Source organism: Lacerta agilis, chromosome 17, assembly GCF_009819535.1.
Source record: "Lacerta agilis isolate rLacAgi1 chromosome 17, rLacAgi1.pri, whole genome shotgun sequence".
NCBI lineage: Eukaryota > Metazoa > Chordata > Lepidosauria > Squamata > Lacertidae > Lacerta > Lacerta agilis.
In genome coordinates this window covers 21,598,693-21,616,710 of record NC_046328.1, presented here as the reverse complement: position 1 = coordinate 21,616,710, position 18,018 = coordinate 21,598,693, and the positions used below count along the sequence as shown (strand labels likewise).

The window sequence follows — 18,018 nt, the reverse complement described above, 5'->3', positions numbered from 1 at the left end:
TTTTTTCGGAAGCAGAACATGCTCCGTTTTGAGTGTTACACTTCTGATTTGAGTGCCACACTTCCAATTTGAGTGCCACACTTCCAATTTGAGTGCCACACTTCCAATTTGAGAGTCTGTCTGTTTTTGCTATTTATTTTGTGTTTTTGTGGCTCTTTTTGTTTTTGTGACTGTATGGAACCCAGTTCAGCTACTGATTGATTGATTGATTGATTGTGCGACTGCAGTACATTGTTTATTGCTTTCATTTTATGGATCAATGGTCTCGTTAGATAGTAAAATTCATGTTAAACTGCTGTTTTAGGGGTTGTTTTTAAAAGTCTGGAAAGGATTAATCCATTTTGCATTACTTTCTATGGGAAAGCGTGCCTTGGTTTTGGAACACTTTGGTTTTGGAATGGACTTCCGGAATGGATTAAGTTTGAGAACCAAGGGACCACTGTACTGAAAATGAGAAAGCAAGAAACCGAAAGAAGCCCAGTTGACTGATCAGCCTCTCCCGACTCCCCACTGCTCTGCACCAACCTAAGCCCCCACCCCAGCTTAGCCTGGATTGTGACTCAGTGAAGGCGGTTCACAAACATAGGCAAACAGATCTGAAAACATCTGTCCCAGGGACAGCTCACCCTGCCCCGGTGTGATTCATGCCTAGCGGAGGCTACTGTAGCAGGGAGTCTCGGGTTAGCTGTGGGCTCTCTCTGTTGCTGGAGCCCTTCGTTGGAGTCCTGCTAATACCCTACTCACAAACACATCTTCCCATTTATTTGTTGTTACTCTGCGGAGGAAATTGCAGGGTTCCTCTCCCTGAAAAGCAAGAAGCACTAATTAATTGTGATACGTGAGATCCTTCTTCTGGGTGGCTGGAAGGAGAGCTTGAGAACCTTGCAAGATAAGGAGGCATCTTCTAGGGTTGGTGACGGCTCCCGGCATCGCCGGGCAGCTGTCTGTGTCCTGAGGCAGGGATGGAGAATTGTCTCCATCCTGAGGGACACATTTCCTTCCGTGCAGGCTTCCAGAGGCCACGTGCCGGTGGTGGGTGGGGCCAGGAGCAAAAGCAGGCAGGGCAAATGTGAGGTTCTTCACACGCCTGTCCACGCCCCTCTCTAACCTCCATCCAGGCATTGCCAGACTTCAAGAAGACTTTCCAGTGAGGCAAAGACCATCAGTGAGCGCGACAAGCAGGGCTTGTGAGGGATGTGGCCTGGGCAAAGTCCCAAGGACCAGACAGAGAAGCCTGAAGGGCACAAGTTGGCCCCTCGGCTTGAAGGCCTCCAGCCCTGCACATGCATGAACACTCATGTGTGGCCCAACATCCCACGACTCTGCAAGGCTTCTTTAGGATCTGTTAATAACAGGCTGCAAGGCCATTTGATTTTGATTTTGTATATTTCAACCTTAAGAGCAGTTTTTATTAAGAAGTGGGTGGACTTAGCATTCGACACAGAGATTTCTCCAAGTAGCTCTTTATAAGTAAGCTGGAAGTGAACAACAAACAGCTTTTATAGGCAGCCAGCTGGCAACATTGTAATAACAACAGCCCAGGGTTTCCCACCTAAATTAACTGATGTGGACCTGAGAGAAAACTATATACACAATACCCCTAGTGGCCATGGTGAGAACTTCAATACATAACACCACTCCCCACCGAGATAAGGCATTATTTACAATCATAGTGGTTCCATTACAAACAGCAATACTCTTATTGGTTTCAGTAAGGCACATAAGCATATCGGTTTCAATTTTACAAGTTCGCAAGCATAACTGTTTCACTATCTACAACATTTGTCCGTAAGACCCACCATCACATATTTACATGAGTTCTATTTACAAGGCAGCATTACATGTGCAGTTTGCCCAGTGAACATAGTCTTTTAAATAAGCTGGGCGCTTGGAAACCATGCCGGACCGCCAAGGGCCAGTACCAGAGTCCAGGCGGCCGCCCGATTCCTGCTGCAACTGCGGTGCGACCAAAGGTGGCATTGAGCCTGTGTTCCCTGGCTCCACTGCTGCCGAAGGACCCACCATGAGCAGACTCGGTGGAAGGTCAGGCACAGCAGTGGTCTGAGTCTCTAGATAGCCAGGGAGAACCACCGGAGCGGCTCGGCTCGGCTCCATGCCCACAGTTTGTGAGGGAGGTGTAGGTGAAGACTCGCCTTCCGTTAGCGTCCGCTCCAGAGCTGGGGACGCAGTTGGGAGCACAGTGGTAGTGTCCAAATACCCAACCCTGTGCCTTAGCTGGTCTATGTGCCGGCAACACAAGCGTCCGTTCTCGAGTGCCACCTGGTACGAGCAGGGCCCAGTGACTCCCACTACCGTGGCCGGCACTCAAGGAATGTCCCCCACAAAGTTCTGAGGGGAAAGCCAATGCCCCAGAATAAAGGACCGTGGCGCGTTAGCACAGCCCGGGGGCTCAGCCACACCAAAGTCCGGACGCAGCCAGTCGAGCGGAGACCTGAGGCGGCAGCCTATAAGCAATTCGGCCGGACTCCGCCCTGTGGCTGCATGAGGGGTGATGTGCTGCATGAGCAAGTATTCAGTGACCTGCTCATGCCAGTCCCCCTGGTTCAGGCGCGCCAGTGCCTCTTTTGCCGAGCGCACCATTCTCTCTGCCTGCCCGTTGCTGGCTGGGTAAAATGGTGCCGTTAGGGCATGGCGGATGCCCAGCCCCAAGAGGTACCACTCAAAGGTGCCTGACTTGAACTGAGGTCCGTTGTCAGAGATGAGGACATCAGGACATCCATGAGTTGCAAACAGGCCCCACAGCACCCGGATGACGGCCTCGGTAGTGGTGGACCACCTCCAGCCATTTGGAATAGGCGTCTACCGTCTACCACTACCATAAAGGTCTGGCCATGAAAGGGGTCGGCAAGATCAATGTGCACCCTCGACCAGGGTGCCTTGGGCGTCTCCCGGGTGTTGCCCTTAGCCGCTGGTGGTGCAGGTCTCGACTCTTGGCATGCTTGATAGGAGGCAACCCAAGAGGTGATGGCATCGTCCATGTTAGGCCACCAGACGTAACACCGAGCCAGCGCCTTCATTTTGACGATCCCCGGGTGGCCAATGTGCAGAACCTCAAGGACGTGTTGGTGGAGTCTTTGGGGAACCACGACTCGGTCTCCTCACAGTAGGCAGCCACTATGAGCCAAGAGCTCGTGCTGTCTGGTTGCAAACAGCTGGAACTGGTGCAAAGGGCTCTTCTGGCCACCTCCTCCATACACAGTTGAGCACATGGCTGATAGTGCGATCCTGGGCAGATGCGGAGACCACATCGGTGGCCTATACTGGTGCTGCTGGGAGGTCCTCAATCAGGAGGAGCGATGAAGCAGGAGCCGGGTCTTCCACAAGCACTGGAAGAGGGCAACGACTTATAGTCAGGGAATGGGAATATGAAGATCAGTGGTGGCTGCTGCTGTCCACTGGGACAGGGAGAGTGTAAGCCACGAGGCCAGCAGTAGGTGGAGCCAGAGACAATGGCAGGTGGAGTCAATTCCAGTTTTGTCCCTGGCTTCCTCAGTGGTGAGGTCTATACTGTAAACATGACACTAAGACTATGGAGGAGGAAGCTAACAGACAGTGGCACCCGCTGGGCTGGTTATAAGAAGATAGGCAAAGGGGGGGGGGCTTGCTGAGGGCATACTGCAGTTGGTGGGGCACTGCCCCGTCTGCCCTAATGGACCAATGTCCTCTGCATGGGAAGTCCGCCTGGCAACAAGGCAATGAAACCACAATCTGAAACTGAGCACAGAGTATAATATACCGGTAGCTGCAACAGTGAGAGGGGGAAAGTTGGCACCCTCTTACCTTACACGTTCCGGCACCATCATTTTCCTTTGTGTCCCGCCGCCCGCCCAAATTCTTAAAACGTATCCCGTCTCTTTTTAAATTAATTCCTAAGCCTCGGAGGTCTTGAACAAATCCAATTACAGAAGCACATTCTCATTGGCTCTTTCAGTTTTTTAAACCAGAAAGCGAGCAGGGTGACCCCCATATATATATATATATTCTTCTGTGCTTCGTTGCACCAGTCCGGAACATTGTGTATCAGAGAAGAAGGCAGCTTACTGTTTCTTAAAGGTTTTATTTGGTTTTAAAGCAACGCTTACAAGATTAGCGTTATCTTTTTCTGAGAGACCTGCAGATGCATTCTTCATAATCCTAGGGAAAGTTACTTATCTAGTCATTCATTTGCAGTATTTTTCAGTATTTTTAATACTCAAGTTAATACTAATTTCATACTAATTTCAGTATTTTTCAGTAGCGATACTTTTATTTAGTTACTTTAATGATATTAATTTTTAATTAATAAATAAATACATTTAACTACTTAATTTAAATCAGGCTGCCTCAAACTTGGCCCTCCAGATGTTTTGAGACTACAATTCCCATCATCCCTGACCACTGGTCCTACTAGCTACGGATCATGGGAGTTGTAGGCCAAAAACATCTGGAGGGCCAAGTTTGAGGAAGCCTTATTTAAATGGTTGTGGAACCCCAGACTTCTCTGTTTAGCCTCTGGAACTTTCTCAGACCACACCCCCTATCCTCAGGCCACACCCCCTATCCTCAGGCCACACCCCCTATCCTCAGGCCACACCCCTTGTTGGTGCTGCTTCACAGCCTCCAGGAGTGCTTATTACTTAGCCAGAATATGTACTTATTTATTTTATTCCGGCATGCGTAGGATATAAACAGAAACAAGAACAATGAACGTAACATACCCTCCAACACGTCTCCAATGAAAATAGGGATGCCCCATTCCATAATGATTATTTTACTATTTATACCCCACATATTTTACTGGGTTGCCCCAGCCCCTCTGGGCGGCTTCCATTATATATAAAAATGTAATAAAACATTAAACATTGAACAAACATCCCAATACAGAATTGCCTTCAGATGGCTCAGGGGTCAGATAACTTCATACCCTCCAACATTTCTCCAATGAAAATAGGGACATCCTAAGGAAAAGCGGGACATTCTGGGATCAAATCAGAAACTGGGGTGGCTTCTCTAAATCAGGGACGTCCCTGGAAAATAGGGACACTTGGAGGGTCAGACGTAATAATATAACAATGCCAGACATGTTAAAAGACAGGATAAAGAGGTGGATATTCAGCATTCACCAAAAGCTGTATGATGAAGGTACCAGACGCACCTCTGTGGGGAGCGGGCTCCACTGCTTTGGAGCCAACACAGAAAAGGCCCTGGTCTCGTCCACAACCCCCTCAGCCTCTGTTGGTAGTGGAACAACCAAGAGGATCCCCTCTGCTGATCTTAGCAGCCAGGAAGGTCTGTGGACAAGGAGGCAGACTTTTGGATATGAGAAACTGAGAGAAACTGTGAGAAACTGTAATAGACAGATTCACCAACCTGTTCTTGTAACACCCATCCTTGCCTGGAAACAAAGAAATATGACAATCCCCATAGCAATATGCCATTGCATCATGTTATAATCCTAACATAGACTACTGTGTGAGGTCATTTGGAAAAAGGGTGTATATACACTGTGAATAATTAAATTCATAAATGGTAAAATGGTAAGATAAATTATGATGTGTGAAAATGCCAAGACCAGCAACAGGCTCCCTGACTGGATGTTTCTCTCTGTCTCTCTCTGTAGGAGAGAAAACAAACTGCGGATCCAGAACGGCTGGTTATGCCATTTAGCCCCAGAGATCATCCACCAGCTGTCACCTGACACAGAAGAAGACAAGCTTCCTTTCTCCAAGCACTCAGATGTCTTTGCCCTTGGGTAGGTGCCTTCGTTGTACGGGGGTGAGTTGGGGTGGCAACGGAATGCAATGAGTCAATGTGTTTGCTTTCTGGTACCAGGCTCATGCTCCCACCAAAGAGATGAGCAAACCTGGGTCCCATCTGCACTGTACATTTAAAGCAGGATCATCCCACTTTGAACAGGCCACTGGCGGAGGAAGAGGAGTGCGGGGGGAGCGCACTGAAACTGGCAACGCGATCCTGATGGGGTGCCATCGTGGCTGCCCCCTCGCCTGTGCTGGGTGCCACGCCCCTATGGGTGGCGCACCATGCCCCTACGGGCAGTGCGCTATGCCCTGGGACGCGTACCAGCCCCGTCCCCACCTGCTCTCTGCCCCCCGGTGCCGGAACAGGCATGGCTTCCTCCAAAGAAACCTGGGAGCTATAGTTTGCGAAGGGTGCTGAGAGTTGCCCTGTTCCCTTCACAGAGCTACAATTCTCAGGGTTCCCTGGGAAGAGGGAATGGTTGTTAAACCACTTTGGGAATAATAGAGGGTATCTTAACAGCTCTCAGCACCCTTAGCTGACTCTTCTCTTGCCCTTGGGATGCTCACCAGCCCTCCTTGGCACTGTCCTGAGATGTTTTTGGCTAGCTGGAATGTGTCCTAGATCTCTGTTCTAGATCTCTAGATCTTGCTTGCGTACATGAAGGATAGAGGGGGGTGGGACTAGCCTATGGTATTACACATATGCCTACAAATGCACATGTTGGTGAAAATAATGAATGGAAGTGCATTATAATAGGGGAAATTGCTTGCAAATGTTTCCTCAAAACTGCAAGTGTTTGTTAGGAGAAATTCGCACGAAAATGCTGCTGAATTTTCACGGGGCACTAGAAACAGATAAAAGTGAATTGCAGGTTGCTGAAGAAATGCAGAGAACTGAATTTCGACAGTAAAACAGACTCCGTAAGGAGGTGGCGGACTCTCTTTGTAAGCAGAGGTTGGGTGGCCATCTGTCAGGGATGCTTTAATTAAAAATGCCTTTATTGCAGGGGGTTGGACTAGATGATCCTCAGGACCCCTTCCAAATTTACAGTTCTGTGGTTCTATTATTCCATCCCTGCTGCTAATACACTGGCAAAATTAGCATGCATCCCCAGATGTTGGGGCACGATAAGTGGGGGGCGGGATAGTTGAGTGTTGTGCATGGATAAGATGTCTCTTGGGTGAATGTCCTGAACAGAAAAAGTTTAGGAGCTACAGTGCAAAACTGTGGGCATTGTGTCTCCCTTAATGTACTTTTCATTTGTGTGATTAATTGCCCTGCTCTGTAGCAAAGGGAGGTGGAGACATCCTTTTTGTAAGCAGTCCCATTGCCCTCTGATGATATCTTTGTTCAGGCACAGAGAAGACTATAGTTTTTTTATTCGATGGATTAATTTTCCCCTACTCCACTGTGATAGACACCTTAAAGAGCACAGCATTGAAGCGATTAGCTTATACCGAGTTCTTATCTGATAGCGCAGTTTCATCCAAAAAATACAGCAATTAGAACCAGTATATGCTTTCAGTATAACTTTAACCAAAAATACAGCAGGGGAAAGTAATTATGGGATTTTTTTTATCAGACTAAGCTCCTAGCAAACTTTTTCAATTTGAAAGTTTGCATAGAAAAACACCAGGCTTTTTTTTTTTTAAACAGAGTAACAGGCGCTTGGTACAAAATGGCTATTTTTCAGCAAACTTTGTATGATTCCACAATGGGTGAACCACAGGGGTTGCCAAGCCTTTGGGGGCATCTGACACAGGTTGCAATCTGAGAAAGTGTCGTGAGAACCAGTTGCACGAGGGCTGCTGTGGAGGGGAAGGCATGGCAAGTCGCAAAATGGCTGCTGTGTGGACATGGCATATAACAAAATGGCTGCCACATCTAAAAGAAAAAGTGACAGAACCACAAAATTCCCCCTCACAAGTCCATACTCCTACACCCCAATCTGTATCACAGGAATGAGAATACAGTGGTACTTTGGTTCTCAAACTTAATCCGTTCCAGAATCTGTTCCAAAACCAAAGCGTTCCAAAACCAAGGCATGCTTTCCCATAGAAAGTAATGCAATATGGATTAATCCATTCCTGACCTTTAAAAACAACCCCTAAAACAGCAATGTAACATTAATTTTACTATCTAACGAGACCATTGATCCATAAAATGAAAGCAATAAACAATGTACAGTGGTACCTCGGGTTAAGTACTTAATTCGTTCCGGAGGTCCATTCTTAACCTGAAGCACCACTTTAGCTAATGGGACCTCCTGCTGCCGCTGCGCCGCCAGAGCACGATTTCTGTTCTTAAGTGGAGTTCTTAACCTGAAGCGTACTTAACCCGAGGTACCACTGTACTGCAGTCACACAATCAATGAATCAGTAGTTGAACTGGGTCACTAAAACAACAAAAAAGCCGCAAAAACAAAAACACAAAATAAATAGCAAAAACATACAGACATCAGTGTAACACTCAAATTGGAAGTGTGGCACTCAAAACAGAAGTGTGGCACTCAAAACGGAACACATTCGGCTTCGAAAAAAGTTTGCACTTACTTCCAGGTTTGCAGTGTTTGGGTTCCAAGTTGTTTGAGTACCAAGGCATTTGAGAACCAAGGTACCACTGTACAGATCAAGCAGGATGTTGATACAAATCCATAGAAAAGCATTCGTTCAGTAAAGGTAAAGGTAAAGGGACCCCTGACCATTAGGTCCAGTCGCGGGCGACTCTGGGGTTGGGGTGCTCATCTCGCTTTATTGGCTGAGGGAGCCGGCGTACAGGTTCTGGGTCATGTGGCTAGCATGACTAAGCCACTTCTGGCGAACCAGAGCAGCGTACGGAAACGCCGTTTACCTTCCCGCCAGAGCGGTACCTATTTATCTACTTGCACTTTGACGTGCTTTTGAACTGCTAGGTTGGCAGGAGCAGGGACTGAGCAACGGGAGCTCACCCCGTCGCGGGGATTCGAACCGCCGACCTTCTGATCGGCAAGCCCTAGGCTCTGTGGTTTACAATTTTACCCAATCCTCGCTTCAGATGTAGACTGGATATGGAAACCGAAACAAAAAGAGGAAACAGAAATGGACACATTTGCCCATCCTTGCAAAGGGACTTGAACTGTGCCCCCAACAGGAGAGGAAGAACGGAATCAGGATTAAAAGAACTGATGATGTGTCACTTCTCCTAAACATGGAAGCTCAATTCTGCAGCTATTCACTCGTTAAAAGTTCCTCATCAAGTATAAATGATAAGAGCTGCTTTGCACTGCTGAGTCCCACCAAATGGGTCTGACCAGCACAGTTTCTGGAAAAATGTACTGTAGGCTCATAGACTTATATAGGCGAGCTGATTGATTGCATACCCTCTAACATTTCTCCGATGAAAACAGGGACACCCCATTCCATAATGAATATTTCACTATTTATACCCCACACATCTTACTGGGTTGCCCCAGCCACTCTGGGCAGCTTCCAACATATGCAGTATGAAAACATAGTAAAATATTAAACAGTTTTAAAAAAAACAACCCCTTCCCTATACAGCTTTGCCTTCAACAGTCCTCCAATGAAAATAGGGATAGCCTAAGGAAAAGTGGGACATTCTGGGATGAAATCAGAAACTGGGATGGCTTCTCTAAATCAAGGACATCCCTGGAAAATAGGGACACTTGGAAAGTCTGTGATTGCTAAGAGAAACACTTATTTCAAGCAAGCACCTCAGAAGCAATCGTGTGCTATGTTATGGTCACTCAGCTGTAAGAGAGAAATGAATCCCCCCTAGATCTGTGGATGGCAAACATACGCAGAGGCAAACATGTTGCGACTGGGAGCAGCCATCAGAAGGCAGGGGTGGTTGAAAGGGCGGAAAGAAAAATAAGGGAAGATTTTGTATTCAAAAGAGGGGCAGCAGTGAGAATCTTTTCTGCATCAAGACGGAGAAGTGGGTCAGCAAAATCCCCCCGGCCAACAACAACAATAAGAAGAAGAAGAAGAAGAAGAAGAAGAAGAAGAAGAAGAAGAAGTGATTGACATTTTCCAACATTACACCATTGATTTGGATTTGTGGCACTGCAATTTTACACATCACTTGGGAAGACAGGCGAACTAATACCAGTGTACTGGAAGAAGCAAAGATCACCAGCGTTGAAGCAATGAATCTTCGACATCAACTTCGTTGGACTGGTCATGTTGTGCGGATGCCTGATTATTGTCATCCAAAGCAACTACCCTAATCCGAACTTTAAAAAGGAAAACGTAATGCTAGTGGTCAACAAAAGAGGTTTAAAGACTCTCTCAGGGCAAATTTAACTGCAGCAGGCTGATTGGTCCTAGGACAATAGGATTGAGATTGCAGCAGTCTGACTGGTCCCAGAACAATAGGATTGAGATTGCAGCAGTCTGATTGGTCCGCAGGAGCCACCCAATCCAGCTCCAGGTGGAAGTGAATCTGCACTCTGATTGGCATACAGGAGTATCCCTGAATTAGCCAATCACGTGGGGCCCATTGTGTAAATAGTGTATATAAAGCAAACGTTTTGGGGGAACTACATTCCTCACTACTATGAGCTGAATAAAGAGCATGAAAATCACACTGGACTCCGAGTATCTTTCACTGGCGACGAGGGTGGGATCCGCTGAGCTGACTGCCACACACAGCACCGCAGCAACGCCACCTGCCGCACAGCTGCCTCGCACCGTGTATCCAGGCTTCAGCTCCGGGTCCCAAGGAACTCAAGATGGCAACAGACAGCAGCTTCTCGCCGTTCAACCCAGCATCAGGAGACTGGGAAGGATACGCCACCCGTTTCACCTTTCTTCTAGAAGCTAAAGGGGTCACCAACGATGCCAAGAAGAGGGCGATATTCTTCAGCGTCTGCGGAGAGGAGACATTCGAAATCGCCCGGGCTCTCCTTGCGCCTGATGATGTCGCTACTGTTCCTTACAAAACAGTAATGGAACGGCTGAAGGGGCACTTCTCGCCACAGCCCTCGGTGGTGGCTCGTCGAAATGCCTTCTATGCAAAGCGGCAAGCCCCTGGGGAAACCATAACGGGGTTTGTGACCTCCCTCCGCCAAGCCGCTCGGTTCTGCAACTTCTCAGAGTTGGAGAACATGCTGCGTGACCGCCTCGTCGGTGGCCTGAGGGACGAGAAGCTGCAACGACGCCTCTATGCCAAGAAGGACCTAACGTTCCAGGTCGCTCTGGAGGAGGCCCTGGCAACAGAAGCCGCCGAGAGGTCGATGCAAGAGGCACGGCCGAGCGTGCCGTCCCAACCAAGGGTCCACCAGGAGGACCTCATCGACGATTCAGGATCAGACAGGGAGGAGGTGCACAGAGTACAGCGGCGCACTCAAGCCGTGCACACACCACAGCTGCCTCGACCAGAAGGAGGGAACTGCGCAAGCTGCGGGGAGAATCACGAGAGGAGGACCTGCCGTTTCCGCAATGCCGAGTGCAGGCAGTGCAGAAAATCAGGCCACATCGCCCGGGTGGGTCGGGCTCGGCCCATCCGACGCCAGGCATCAGATGACCGCCCCAAGAGCCCCAGGTCCCGGGGCCCAACGCACCAAGGCAACTCGACGGAGACCACGGACTACCAGGTATACCAGTTGCCCCACCCCAACATAGAGAACATTTATGTAGAGGTACAGATAGAGGGGGCCCCGTGCCGCATGGAGCTGGACACAGGTTCAACCCTATCCATAATCTCGGCACGGACTTTAAGGAAACTGTGCCCTAGTGGGGGTCCCAAACTCAGGCCGGCCCCATTCACCCTCCGGGACTTCCAGAAACGTAAGGTCCCCACAATGGGGGTGGGGACCTTCAGGGTGCAATATCGAGGGCGGACGCGGCAACTGGACTTGCTCGTGGTCAAGGGCTCCTACGTTAGCTTACTGGGATTGGCATGGTTTAGACCACTGGGGCTAGCCGTCACCGGGGTGAACCGCACTAGCTTACAAGTGGATGTGGACGCCATATGCAAGGAGTTTCCGGCGGTTTTCGATGGGAAATTGGGACAGTATACGGGCCCCCCTATTGCCCTACAGCTGGACCCCGCAGTACGACCTATCAGGCTCAAGGCCCGCCTGGTCCCGTTCGCCCTGAAACCCCGTATAGACGAGGAATTGGACCGGCTCGTGGAGCAAGGAGTGCTGGAGCCTGTGCCTAATGCCACCTGGGAAACCCCGATCGTCACACCCGTCAAGCCTAATGGTTCGGTCCGCATCTGCGCAGACTACAAATGTACCATAAACAAGGCCCTCATGGCCCACGCATACCCAGTGCCAGTGGTCAGCCACGTCCTCGCCACCCTGGCTGGGTCAAATTTTTTTGGCAAGCTGGACTTGGCCCAAGCATATCAACAGCTGCCAGTAGATGAAGCCACAGCAGAGGCACAGACGATTGTGACGCACAGGGGAGCGTTCAAGGTAAAGCGGCTGCAATTCGGCGTCAGCGTGGCACCAGGCATATTCCAGAATCTAATGGACTCGCTGCTTAAAGGGATTCCTGGCGTCACCCCCTTCTTCGATGATGTGTTGATTGCCGGGCCCACAGCAGAGGAGTTTGAGGACCGCCTTCGCACCGTTCTGCACCGTTTCCAGACGGCGGGTCTCAAGGTGAAGCGGGAAAAGTGTCTACTAGGAGTGCCTCAGGTGGACTTTCTGGGATTTATGGTGGATGCAGAAGGGGTCCACCCGACTGGGGACAAGGTACGGGCCATTTGTGATGCCCCAGCACCCAAGGGCAAGACTGAACTTCAGGCCTTCTTGGGGCTATTGAACTTTTACCATGCCTTCCTTCCCCATAAGGCAGCAGTAGCAGAGCCCCTACACAGACTCCTGGACAAGCGGGCCCCTTGGGTGTGGGGCCAGCGCCAGGAGGCCGCATTCCAGGCAGTCAAGGACTTGCTCGTCTCAAACTCTGTCTTGGCACACTTCGATGAGAGGCTGCCGGTGGTGCTAGCATGCGACGCCTCACCCTACGGCATCGGCGCTGTCCTTGGACACCAACTCCCAGATGGAAGAGAGGTGCCAGTGGCGTACTTTTCCCAGACACTCACCGCAGCTGAGCGGAACTACTCGCAAATCGACAAGGAAGGTCTGGCAATCGTGAAGGGAGTAAAAAAATTCCATGATTTCTTGTACGGGCGGCCCTTTACCGTGGTGACTGATCACAAGCCGTTGCTTGGTTTATTTGCCCCCGAGAAGCAGACCCCCCAAGTGCTGTCTCCTCGTGTCCTCAGGTGGTCAATTTTCCTTGCCGGCTACCAGTATGCACTGATTCACCGCCCTGGGAAAGCGATGGGCCACGCAGACGCCCTCAGCAGGCTACCACTACCAGAAACAGGCCCCGACCCAGCACCCGCACAAGAGGTTATGAGCCTGGAGTTGCTTCCCGACCGCCCTATTCAGGCACAAGAAGTTGCACACCATTCCAAGAAAGATAGGGTCATCTCCCGGGTCCTGGACTGGGTGTGGAGGGGATGGCCCAGCAGCAGCCCCGGGCCAGAATTCGCTGGCTACACAACCCGTAAACATGAACTGTCGGCCCACAAGGGGTGCCTGTTATGGGGAAGCAGGGTCGTCGTTCCTGAACCCCTTCGCAAAAGGGTCCTTGCAGCCCTTCACGAGACACACCCAGGGGTAGTGAGAATGAAGGCCCTCGCCAGGAGTTATGTATGGTGGCCAGGGATTGACGGAGAGATAGAGACCTGGGTCAAACACTGCCAGGCCTGCCAAGAATCCCACCCAGATCCCCCAAGGTCCCCAGTGCAGTCCTGGGAGTCCGCCCGAGCACCGTGGTCACGCCTGCACATGGACTTCGCGGGCCCCTTCCAGGGGAAAACATTCTTCATAGTGGTGGACTCCTACACCAAATGGCTGGAAGTCGCACTGGTACCATCCACTTCTACGTCCGCAGCCATCCGGGTACTACGCAGGCTGTTTGCAACCCATGGACTCCCTGACACTCTCATCTCAGACAACGGAACCGCATTTACGTCAGAAGAATTCCAGACCTTCACAGCGCAGAATGCCATCCGCCACATCCGCTCAGCACCATTCCACCCTGCCACCAATGGCCAAGCAGAGCGCATGGTGCGGACCACCAAGGACAACCTACGCCGCATGACGCAAGGGGACTGGGAGTACCGCCTTGCCACATTCCTTCTAGCACAGCACAGCACCCCCAGCTCAACAACTGGCCGGAGCCCCGCTGAACTACTAATGGGCCGGCGCCTTGCAATCAGACTGGACCGCCTCCACCCCGACAGAGCTCAGGATGAGGTAGTGGTGGGTGAAGGCAGGAACCCCCGGACCTTTGTGGCCCAGGATCCAGTGTACGCAAAGAATTTTGGGGCAGGCCCGGCATGGGTACCCGCCACAGTCACCAGGGTGACAGGCCCCGTGTCATACGAGGTGCTAACAGAGGGGGGGCAATGCTGGCGCCGCCACTGCGACCAGCTACGGCGACGATTCCCAGGAGAAAACCAGGAGGAGGACAGGTCAGAGGAGTCCCAAGGGAACAGTGGGGCATTGAGACCCGTAGAGCAGGAGGGGCTGGCAGGGGAGGCAGAATCAGTAAATACTGAGAGGACCCGCGAGGCCGAAAGGGCACCGGAACCAGAGCCACGACAGAGCCAGCTGGTTGCGCCAGACCAAACAGCCCCATCACAACCAGCAGCCTCGGAACACGGGCCAGAACCAGAACCCCTGACCAGGGAACAGCCCAGGCCGCAACGCACACGTAGGCGACCAGCGTACCTTGAGGACTATGGATGCAACCTCCCAGGCACTACTGGAACTTAGAGGGGAGGGGTGTTATGTACTGAGTTGAATAGGATCCAAACTGCAGCAGGCTGATTGGTCCTAGAACAATAGGATTGAGATTGCAGCAGTCTGACTGGTCCCAGAACAATAGGATTGAGATTGCAGCAGTCTGATTGGTCCGCAGGAGCCACCCAATCCAGCTCCAGGTGGAAGTGAATCTGCACTCTGATTGGCATACAGGAGTATCCCTGAATTAGCCAATCACGTGGGGCCCATTGTGTAAATAGTGTATATAAAGCAAACGTTTTGGGGGAACTACATTCCTCACTACTATGAGCTGAATAAAGAGCATGAAAATCACACTGGACTCCGAGTATCTTTCAACTGGCCTGTGAGCTCTCCAGTTGGAGAACAGCATTTACCAAAGGTGTCGTGGGCTTTGAAGACACTCGAACTCAGGACGCAAGGGAGAAACGTGCTAAGAGGAAGGGCACGCTTGGCAAATCCACACTGTGATCAACTCCCGCCCCGAAACCAATGTCCCCACTGTGGAAAGACATGTGGATCCAGAATCTGCCTCCACAGTCACTTACAGACTCATTGTTAAAACCGTGTTTATGGAAGATAATCTTATTCAGCTACAAGTGGAAGAAGAAGGAGGAGGAGGAGGAGGAGAAGGAGAAGGAGAAGGAGAAGGAGAAGGAGAAGGAGAAGGAGACAATGCCCTTCACCCGCAAATCTCAATGCAATTCACAACACAAAATTACAACAGAAAAAACACAAAATACATAATAAAGATAAGAACAAAATAAACCAATCACCCTCCCCAACACAATTAAAAGGCCATAGATTTAATTAGCCAAAGGCCTAGTTGAAGAGGAACATTTTTGCTTGCCGCCTAAAGTCATAAGCTAAAATTAAAGACCCCTTGGATGGTTAAGTCCAGTCGAATTCAGGGTTTGGGGTGTGGTGCTCATCTCCACTTTCAGGCCAAGGGAGCTGGCGTTTGTCTGAAGACAGCTTTCCAGGTCATGTGGCCAGTATAACTAAACTGTTTTGCAGCGCTGATGTGGGGTCATGCTTGGGAGGGTGTGCATGTGCCCTGGGGAGAGTCCCAAGAAGCCATCTTTGGCCCAAGGGACCTGACGGTCCCCATCCCTCGACAGGGATGATGGCGCAACCCCACACCTGAGCTCTGGGAGTCTCTGCAGATGTCACAGAGAGGTGTAAGGTTTGTGCATTACTAACATACTGCTTTCTCTCCCAACAGCACCATCTGGTATGAACTGCACGCTCGGGAATGGCCATTCAAGACGCAACCTGCCGAGGCCATAATTTGGCAAGTTGGTCGAGGGATGAAGCCAAATCTCAGCCAGATTGGCATGGGCAAGGAGATCTCAGTAAGTGGCTTGGGGCTCTTTGAAACGGGGAGGGAAGGCAGAGAGACTTAGAAAAATGTTGATATTTGCTCATCATGGTGACTCACAGATCGGGGGAAGGGAGAGAAATTTAATTCAGTTCCCGTTTAGAGGCGAATCGATCTGTTTTGCACTTTCCGATACAACACGAGGGCCGAAATGCAGCCATCTTTCAAGAGTCACACTCACTCGGATTTGGGGGTGCTGTGCTAAAATCAGCCAGACTTTTCAAAAATGCATATCTATGGGGAAAACATGCATAAAAACAAAGTTATTCATGAAAATAAGAGATAAAGGTGATCTCTGTTAAGAAAAACTGGGAGAAACTATCACCAAAATGTTGGTGAATTTTCACGATCAAGCTTTAACTTTTGTGCAAGTTGCCCCATGGGAGTCAGATTTTCTGGAAAGGAGATTTAAGGAAACCCCGGAGATTGGTAGCTGCTGGGTAGAAGACATCAGTCATTACATTTTACATTGTGTTATGAGTTTTGGGGAGGGGGAAAAGACGGGTGTGCGCAGAGACCTTTCTGGCCTCTGGATCCAGCCAAGTGTTAAAACTAGCTTCCTGATGAGGTGAGTGCCTGGGTGATGGGCCATTAGGAGAACAAAGGAAGTGGACCTATGTGAGACAGCAAATGGTTGGAGGGACCCCCTCCCTCAACTGGCTGGTAGTTAGAAAAAGGCAAAGGCAAGCGTTGAGAGCTGGGAGTCATGTGTGCTAGAAGCAAAGCAGCAAGCTGGGAACTGAGAGAGACAGAACAACGCTTGATTTCTGCTTGAGTCCAAGGCTGCGGCTATGGGAGAAAAAGAGAGAGACCCTTTTGGGATGGTAATGCTGTGAGCCCCTCCATCGTTGGCCCAGTTTGCATGTATGTGTAAATAAACCACACGTGGACATGTGCCCATGCGCTCTCCTCCTTTGCACATCCTTTCCTTCCCATTTCCTTGCAGGACATCCTTCTTTTTTGCTGGGCCTTCGAGCAAGAGGAGCGGCCGACCTTCACCAAGCTCATGGAGATGCTGGAGAAATTGCCAAAGCGGAACCGTCGCCTTTCTCACCCCGGACACTTCTGGAAGTCAGCAGAGTAAGACTGGCATCCGCGGAGCAGAGGAAGCTCCTGGGCTGATCATTTGTCTCTTCAGTTTGGCATTGTCTACACTGACTGGCAGCTGCTCTCTAGGATTTCAGACAGGGAGTCTCTCCCAGCCAGATCTGGCGATGCCGGGGATCGAACTTGGCAGCTTCTGCGTGCAAATCAGATGCCCTGCCACTGAGCTACAGGGTTTACATATGCACTATACAGTGGTACCTTGGTTCTCGAACTTAACCCGTTCCAGAAGTCCGTTCGACTCCCAAAACCATTCGAAAACCAAGGCGTGGCTTCCAATTGGCTGCAGGAGCTTCCTGCACTCAAGCGGAAGCCGCGTCGGATGTCCGGCTTCCGAAAAATATTTTTAAAAACTGGAACACCTACTTCCGGGTTTTCGGCATCTGGGAGCTGATTTGTTCGTCCACTAAGCCGTTCAGGAACCAAGGTTCCACTGTACATTTGAAGCACTAGGAGGAGACATTGCTGGAGGTTGGACTACCCTTTGGTAGATATTACAGCTGTCTCCTGATGGCTAAAGAACAGAAGGGCTGCAGTGATAAACAGATGTGTTTAGGGAGGAAGTTCCTTGACTGGAATGCCTCGACGGACAGAAGTACACTCTGCAGGCACTCACTTGCTCCTTCCTCGATAAATCCTCAAGTTGCTGAGCTGGGTATTTTGAGCAGGTTCCAATGCAGTTCCAACTGGGGTCCAGTTAAGCCATCGCCGTCAGCTTGCACAGACATTTATGTCAAGGGCTTATCAGCAGCCCAGCAGTGATAAAATAGCTGGCTTTAGGAATTCTAGCCGAGGCCGCCTGGCACTTGCCTTCAGCGCCACTCACTGCGCCGACGGATCTCCCTCGGGTATAAATTTGGGGCTGTCCCCAACACACACTCACATCCGTTGCTAAGCCAACTGTCGGCTCACAGCTTGAAGTGAGCATTGCAAGATGTTTCTTATCCTTCCTGGGCTCAGAGCT

General features: G+C 50.3%; 1 protein-coding gene across 1 annotated transcript in view; it reads left to right on the top strand.

Moving 5' to 3' along the window:
- The window catches only part of KSR2 (kinase suppressor of ras 2), a 186,314-nt gene extending 169,280 nt beyond the window's left edge, over window positions 1–17,034 (top strand). The window contains exons 17-19 of the mRNA XM_033136030.1: window positions 5,621–5,752; window positions 15,795–15,924; window positions 16,897–17,034. Of these exons, the coding sequence (XP_032991921.1) occupies window positions 5,621–5,752; window positions 15,795–15,924; window positions 16,897–17,034 (400 nt within the window). The remainder of the gene's footprint in view (window positions 1–5,620; window positions 5,753–15,794; window positions 15,925–16,896) is intronic.
- The last annotated feature ends 984 nt before the right edge of the window (window positions 17,035–18,018 follow it).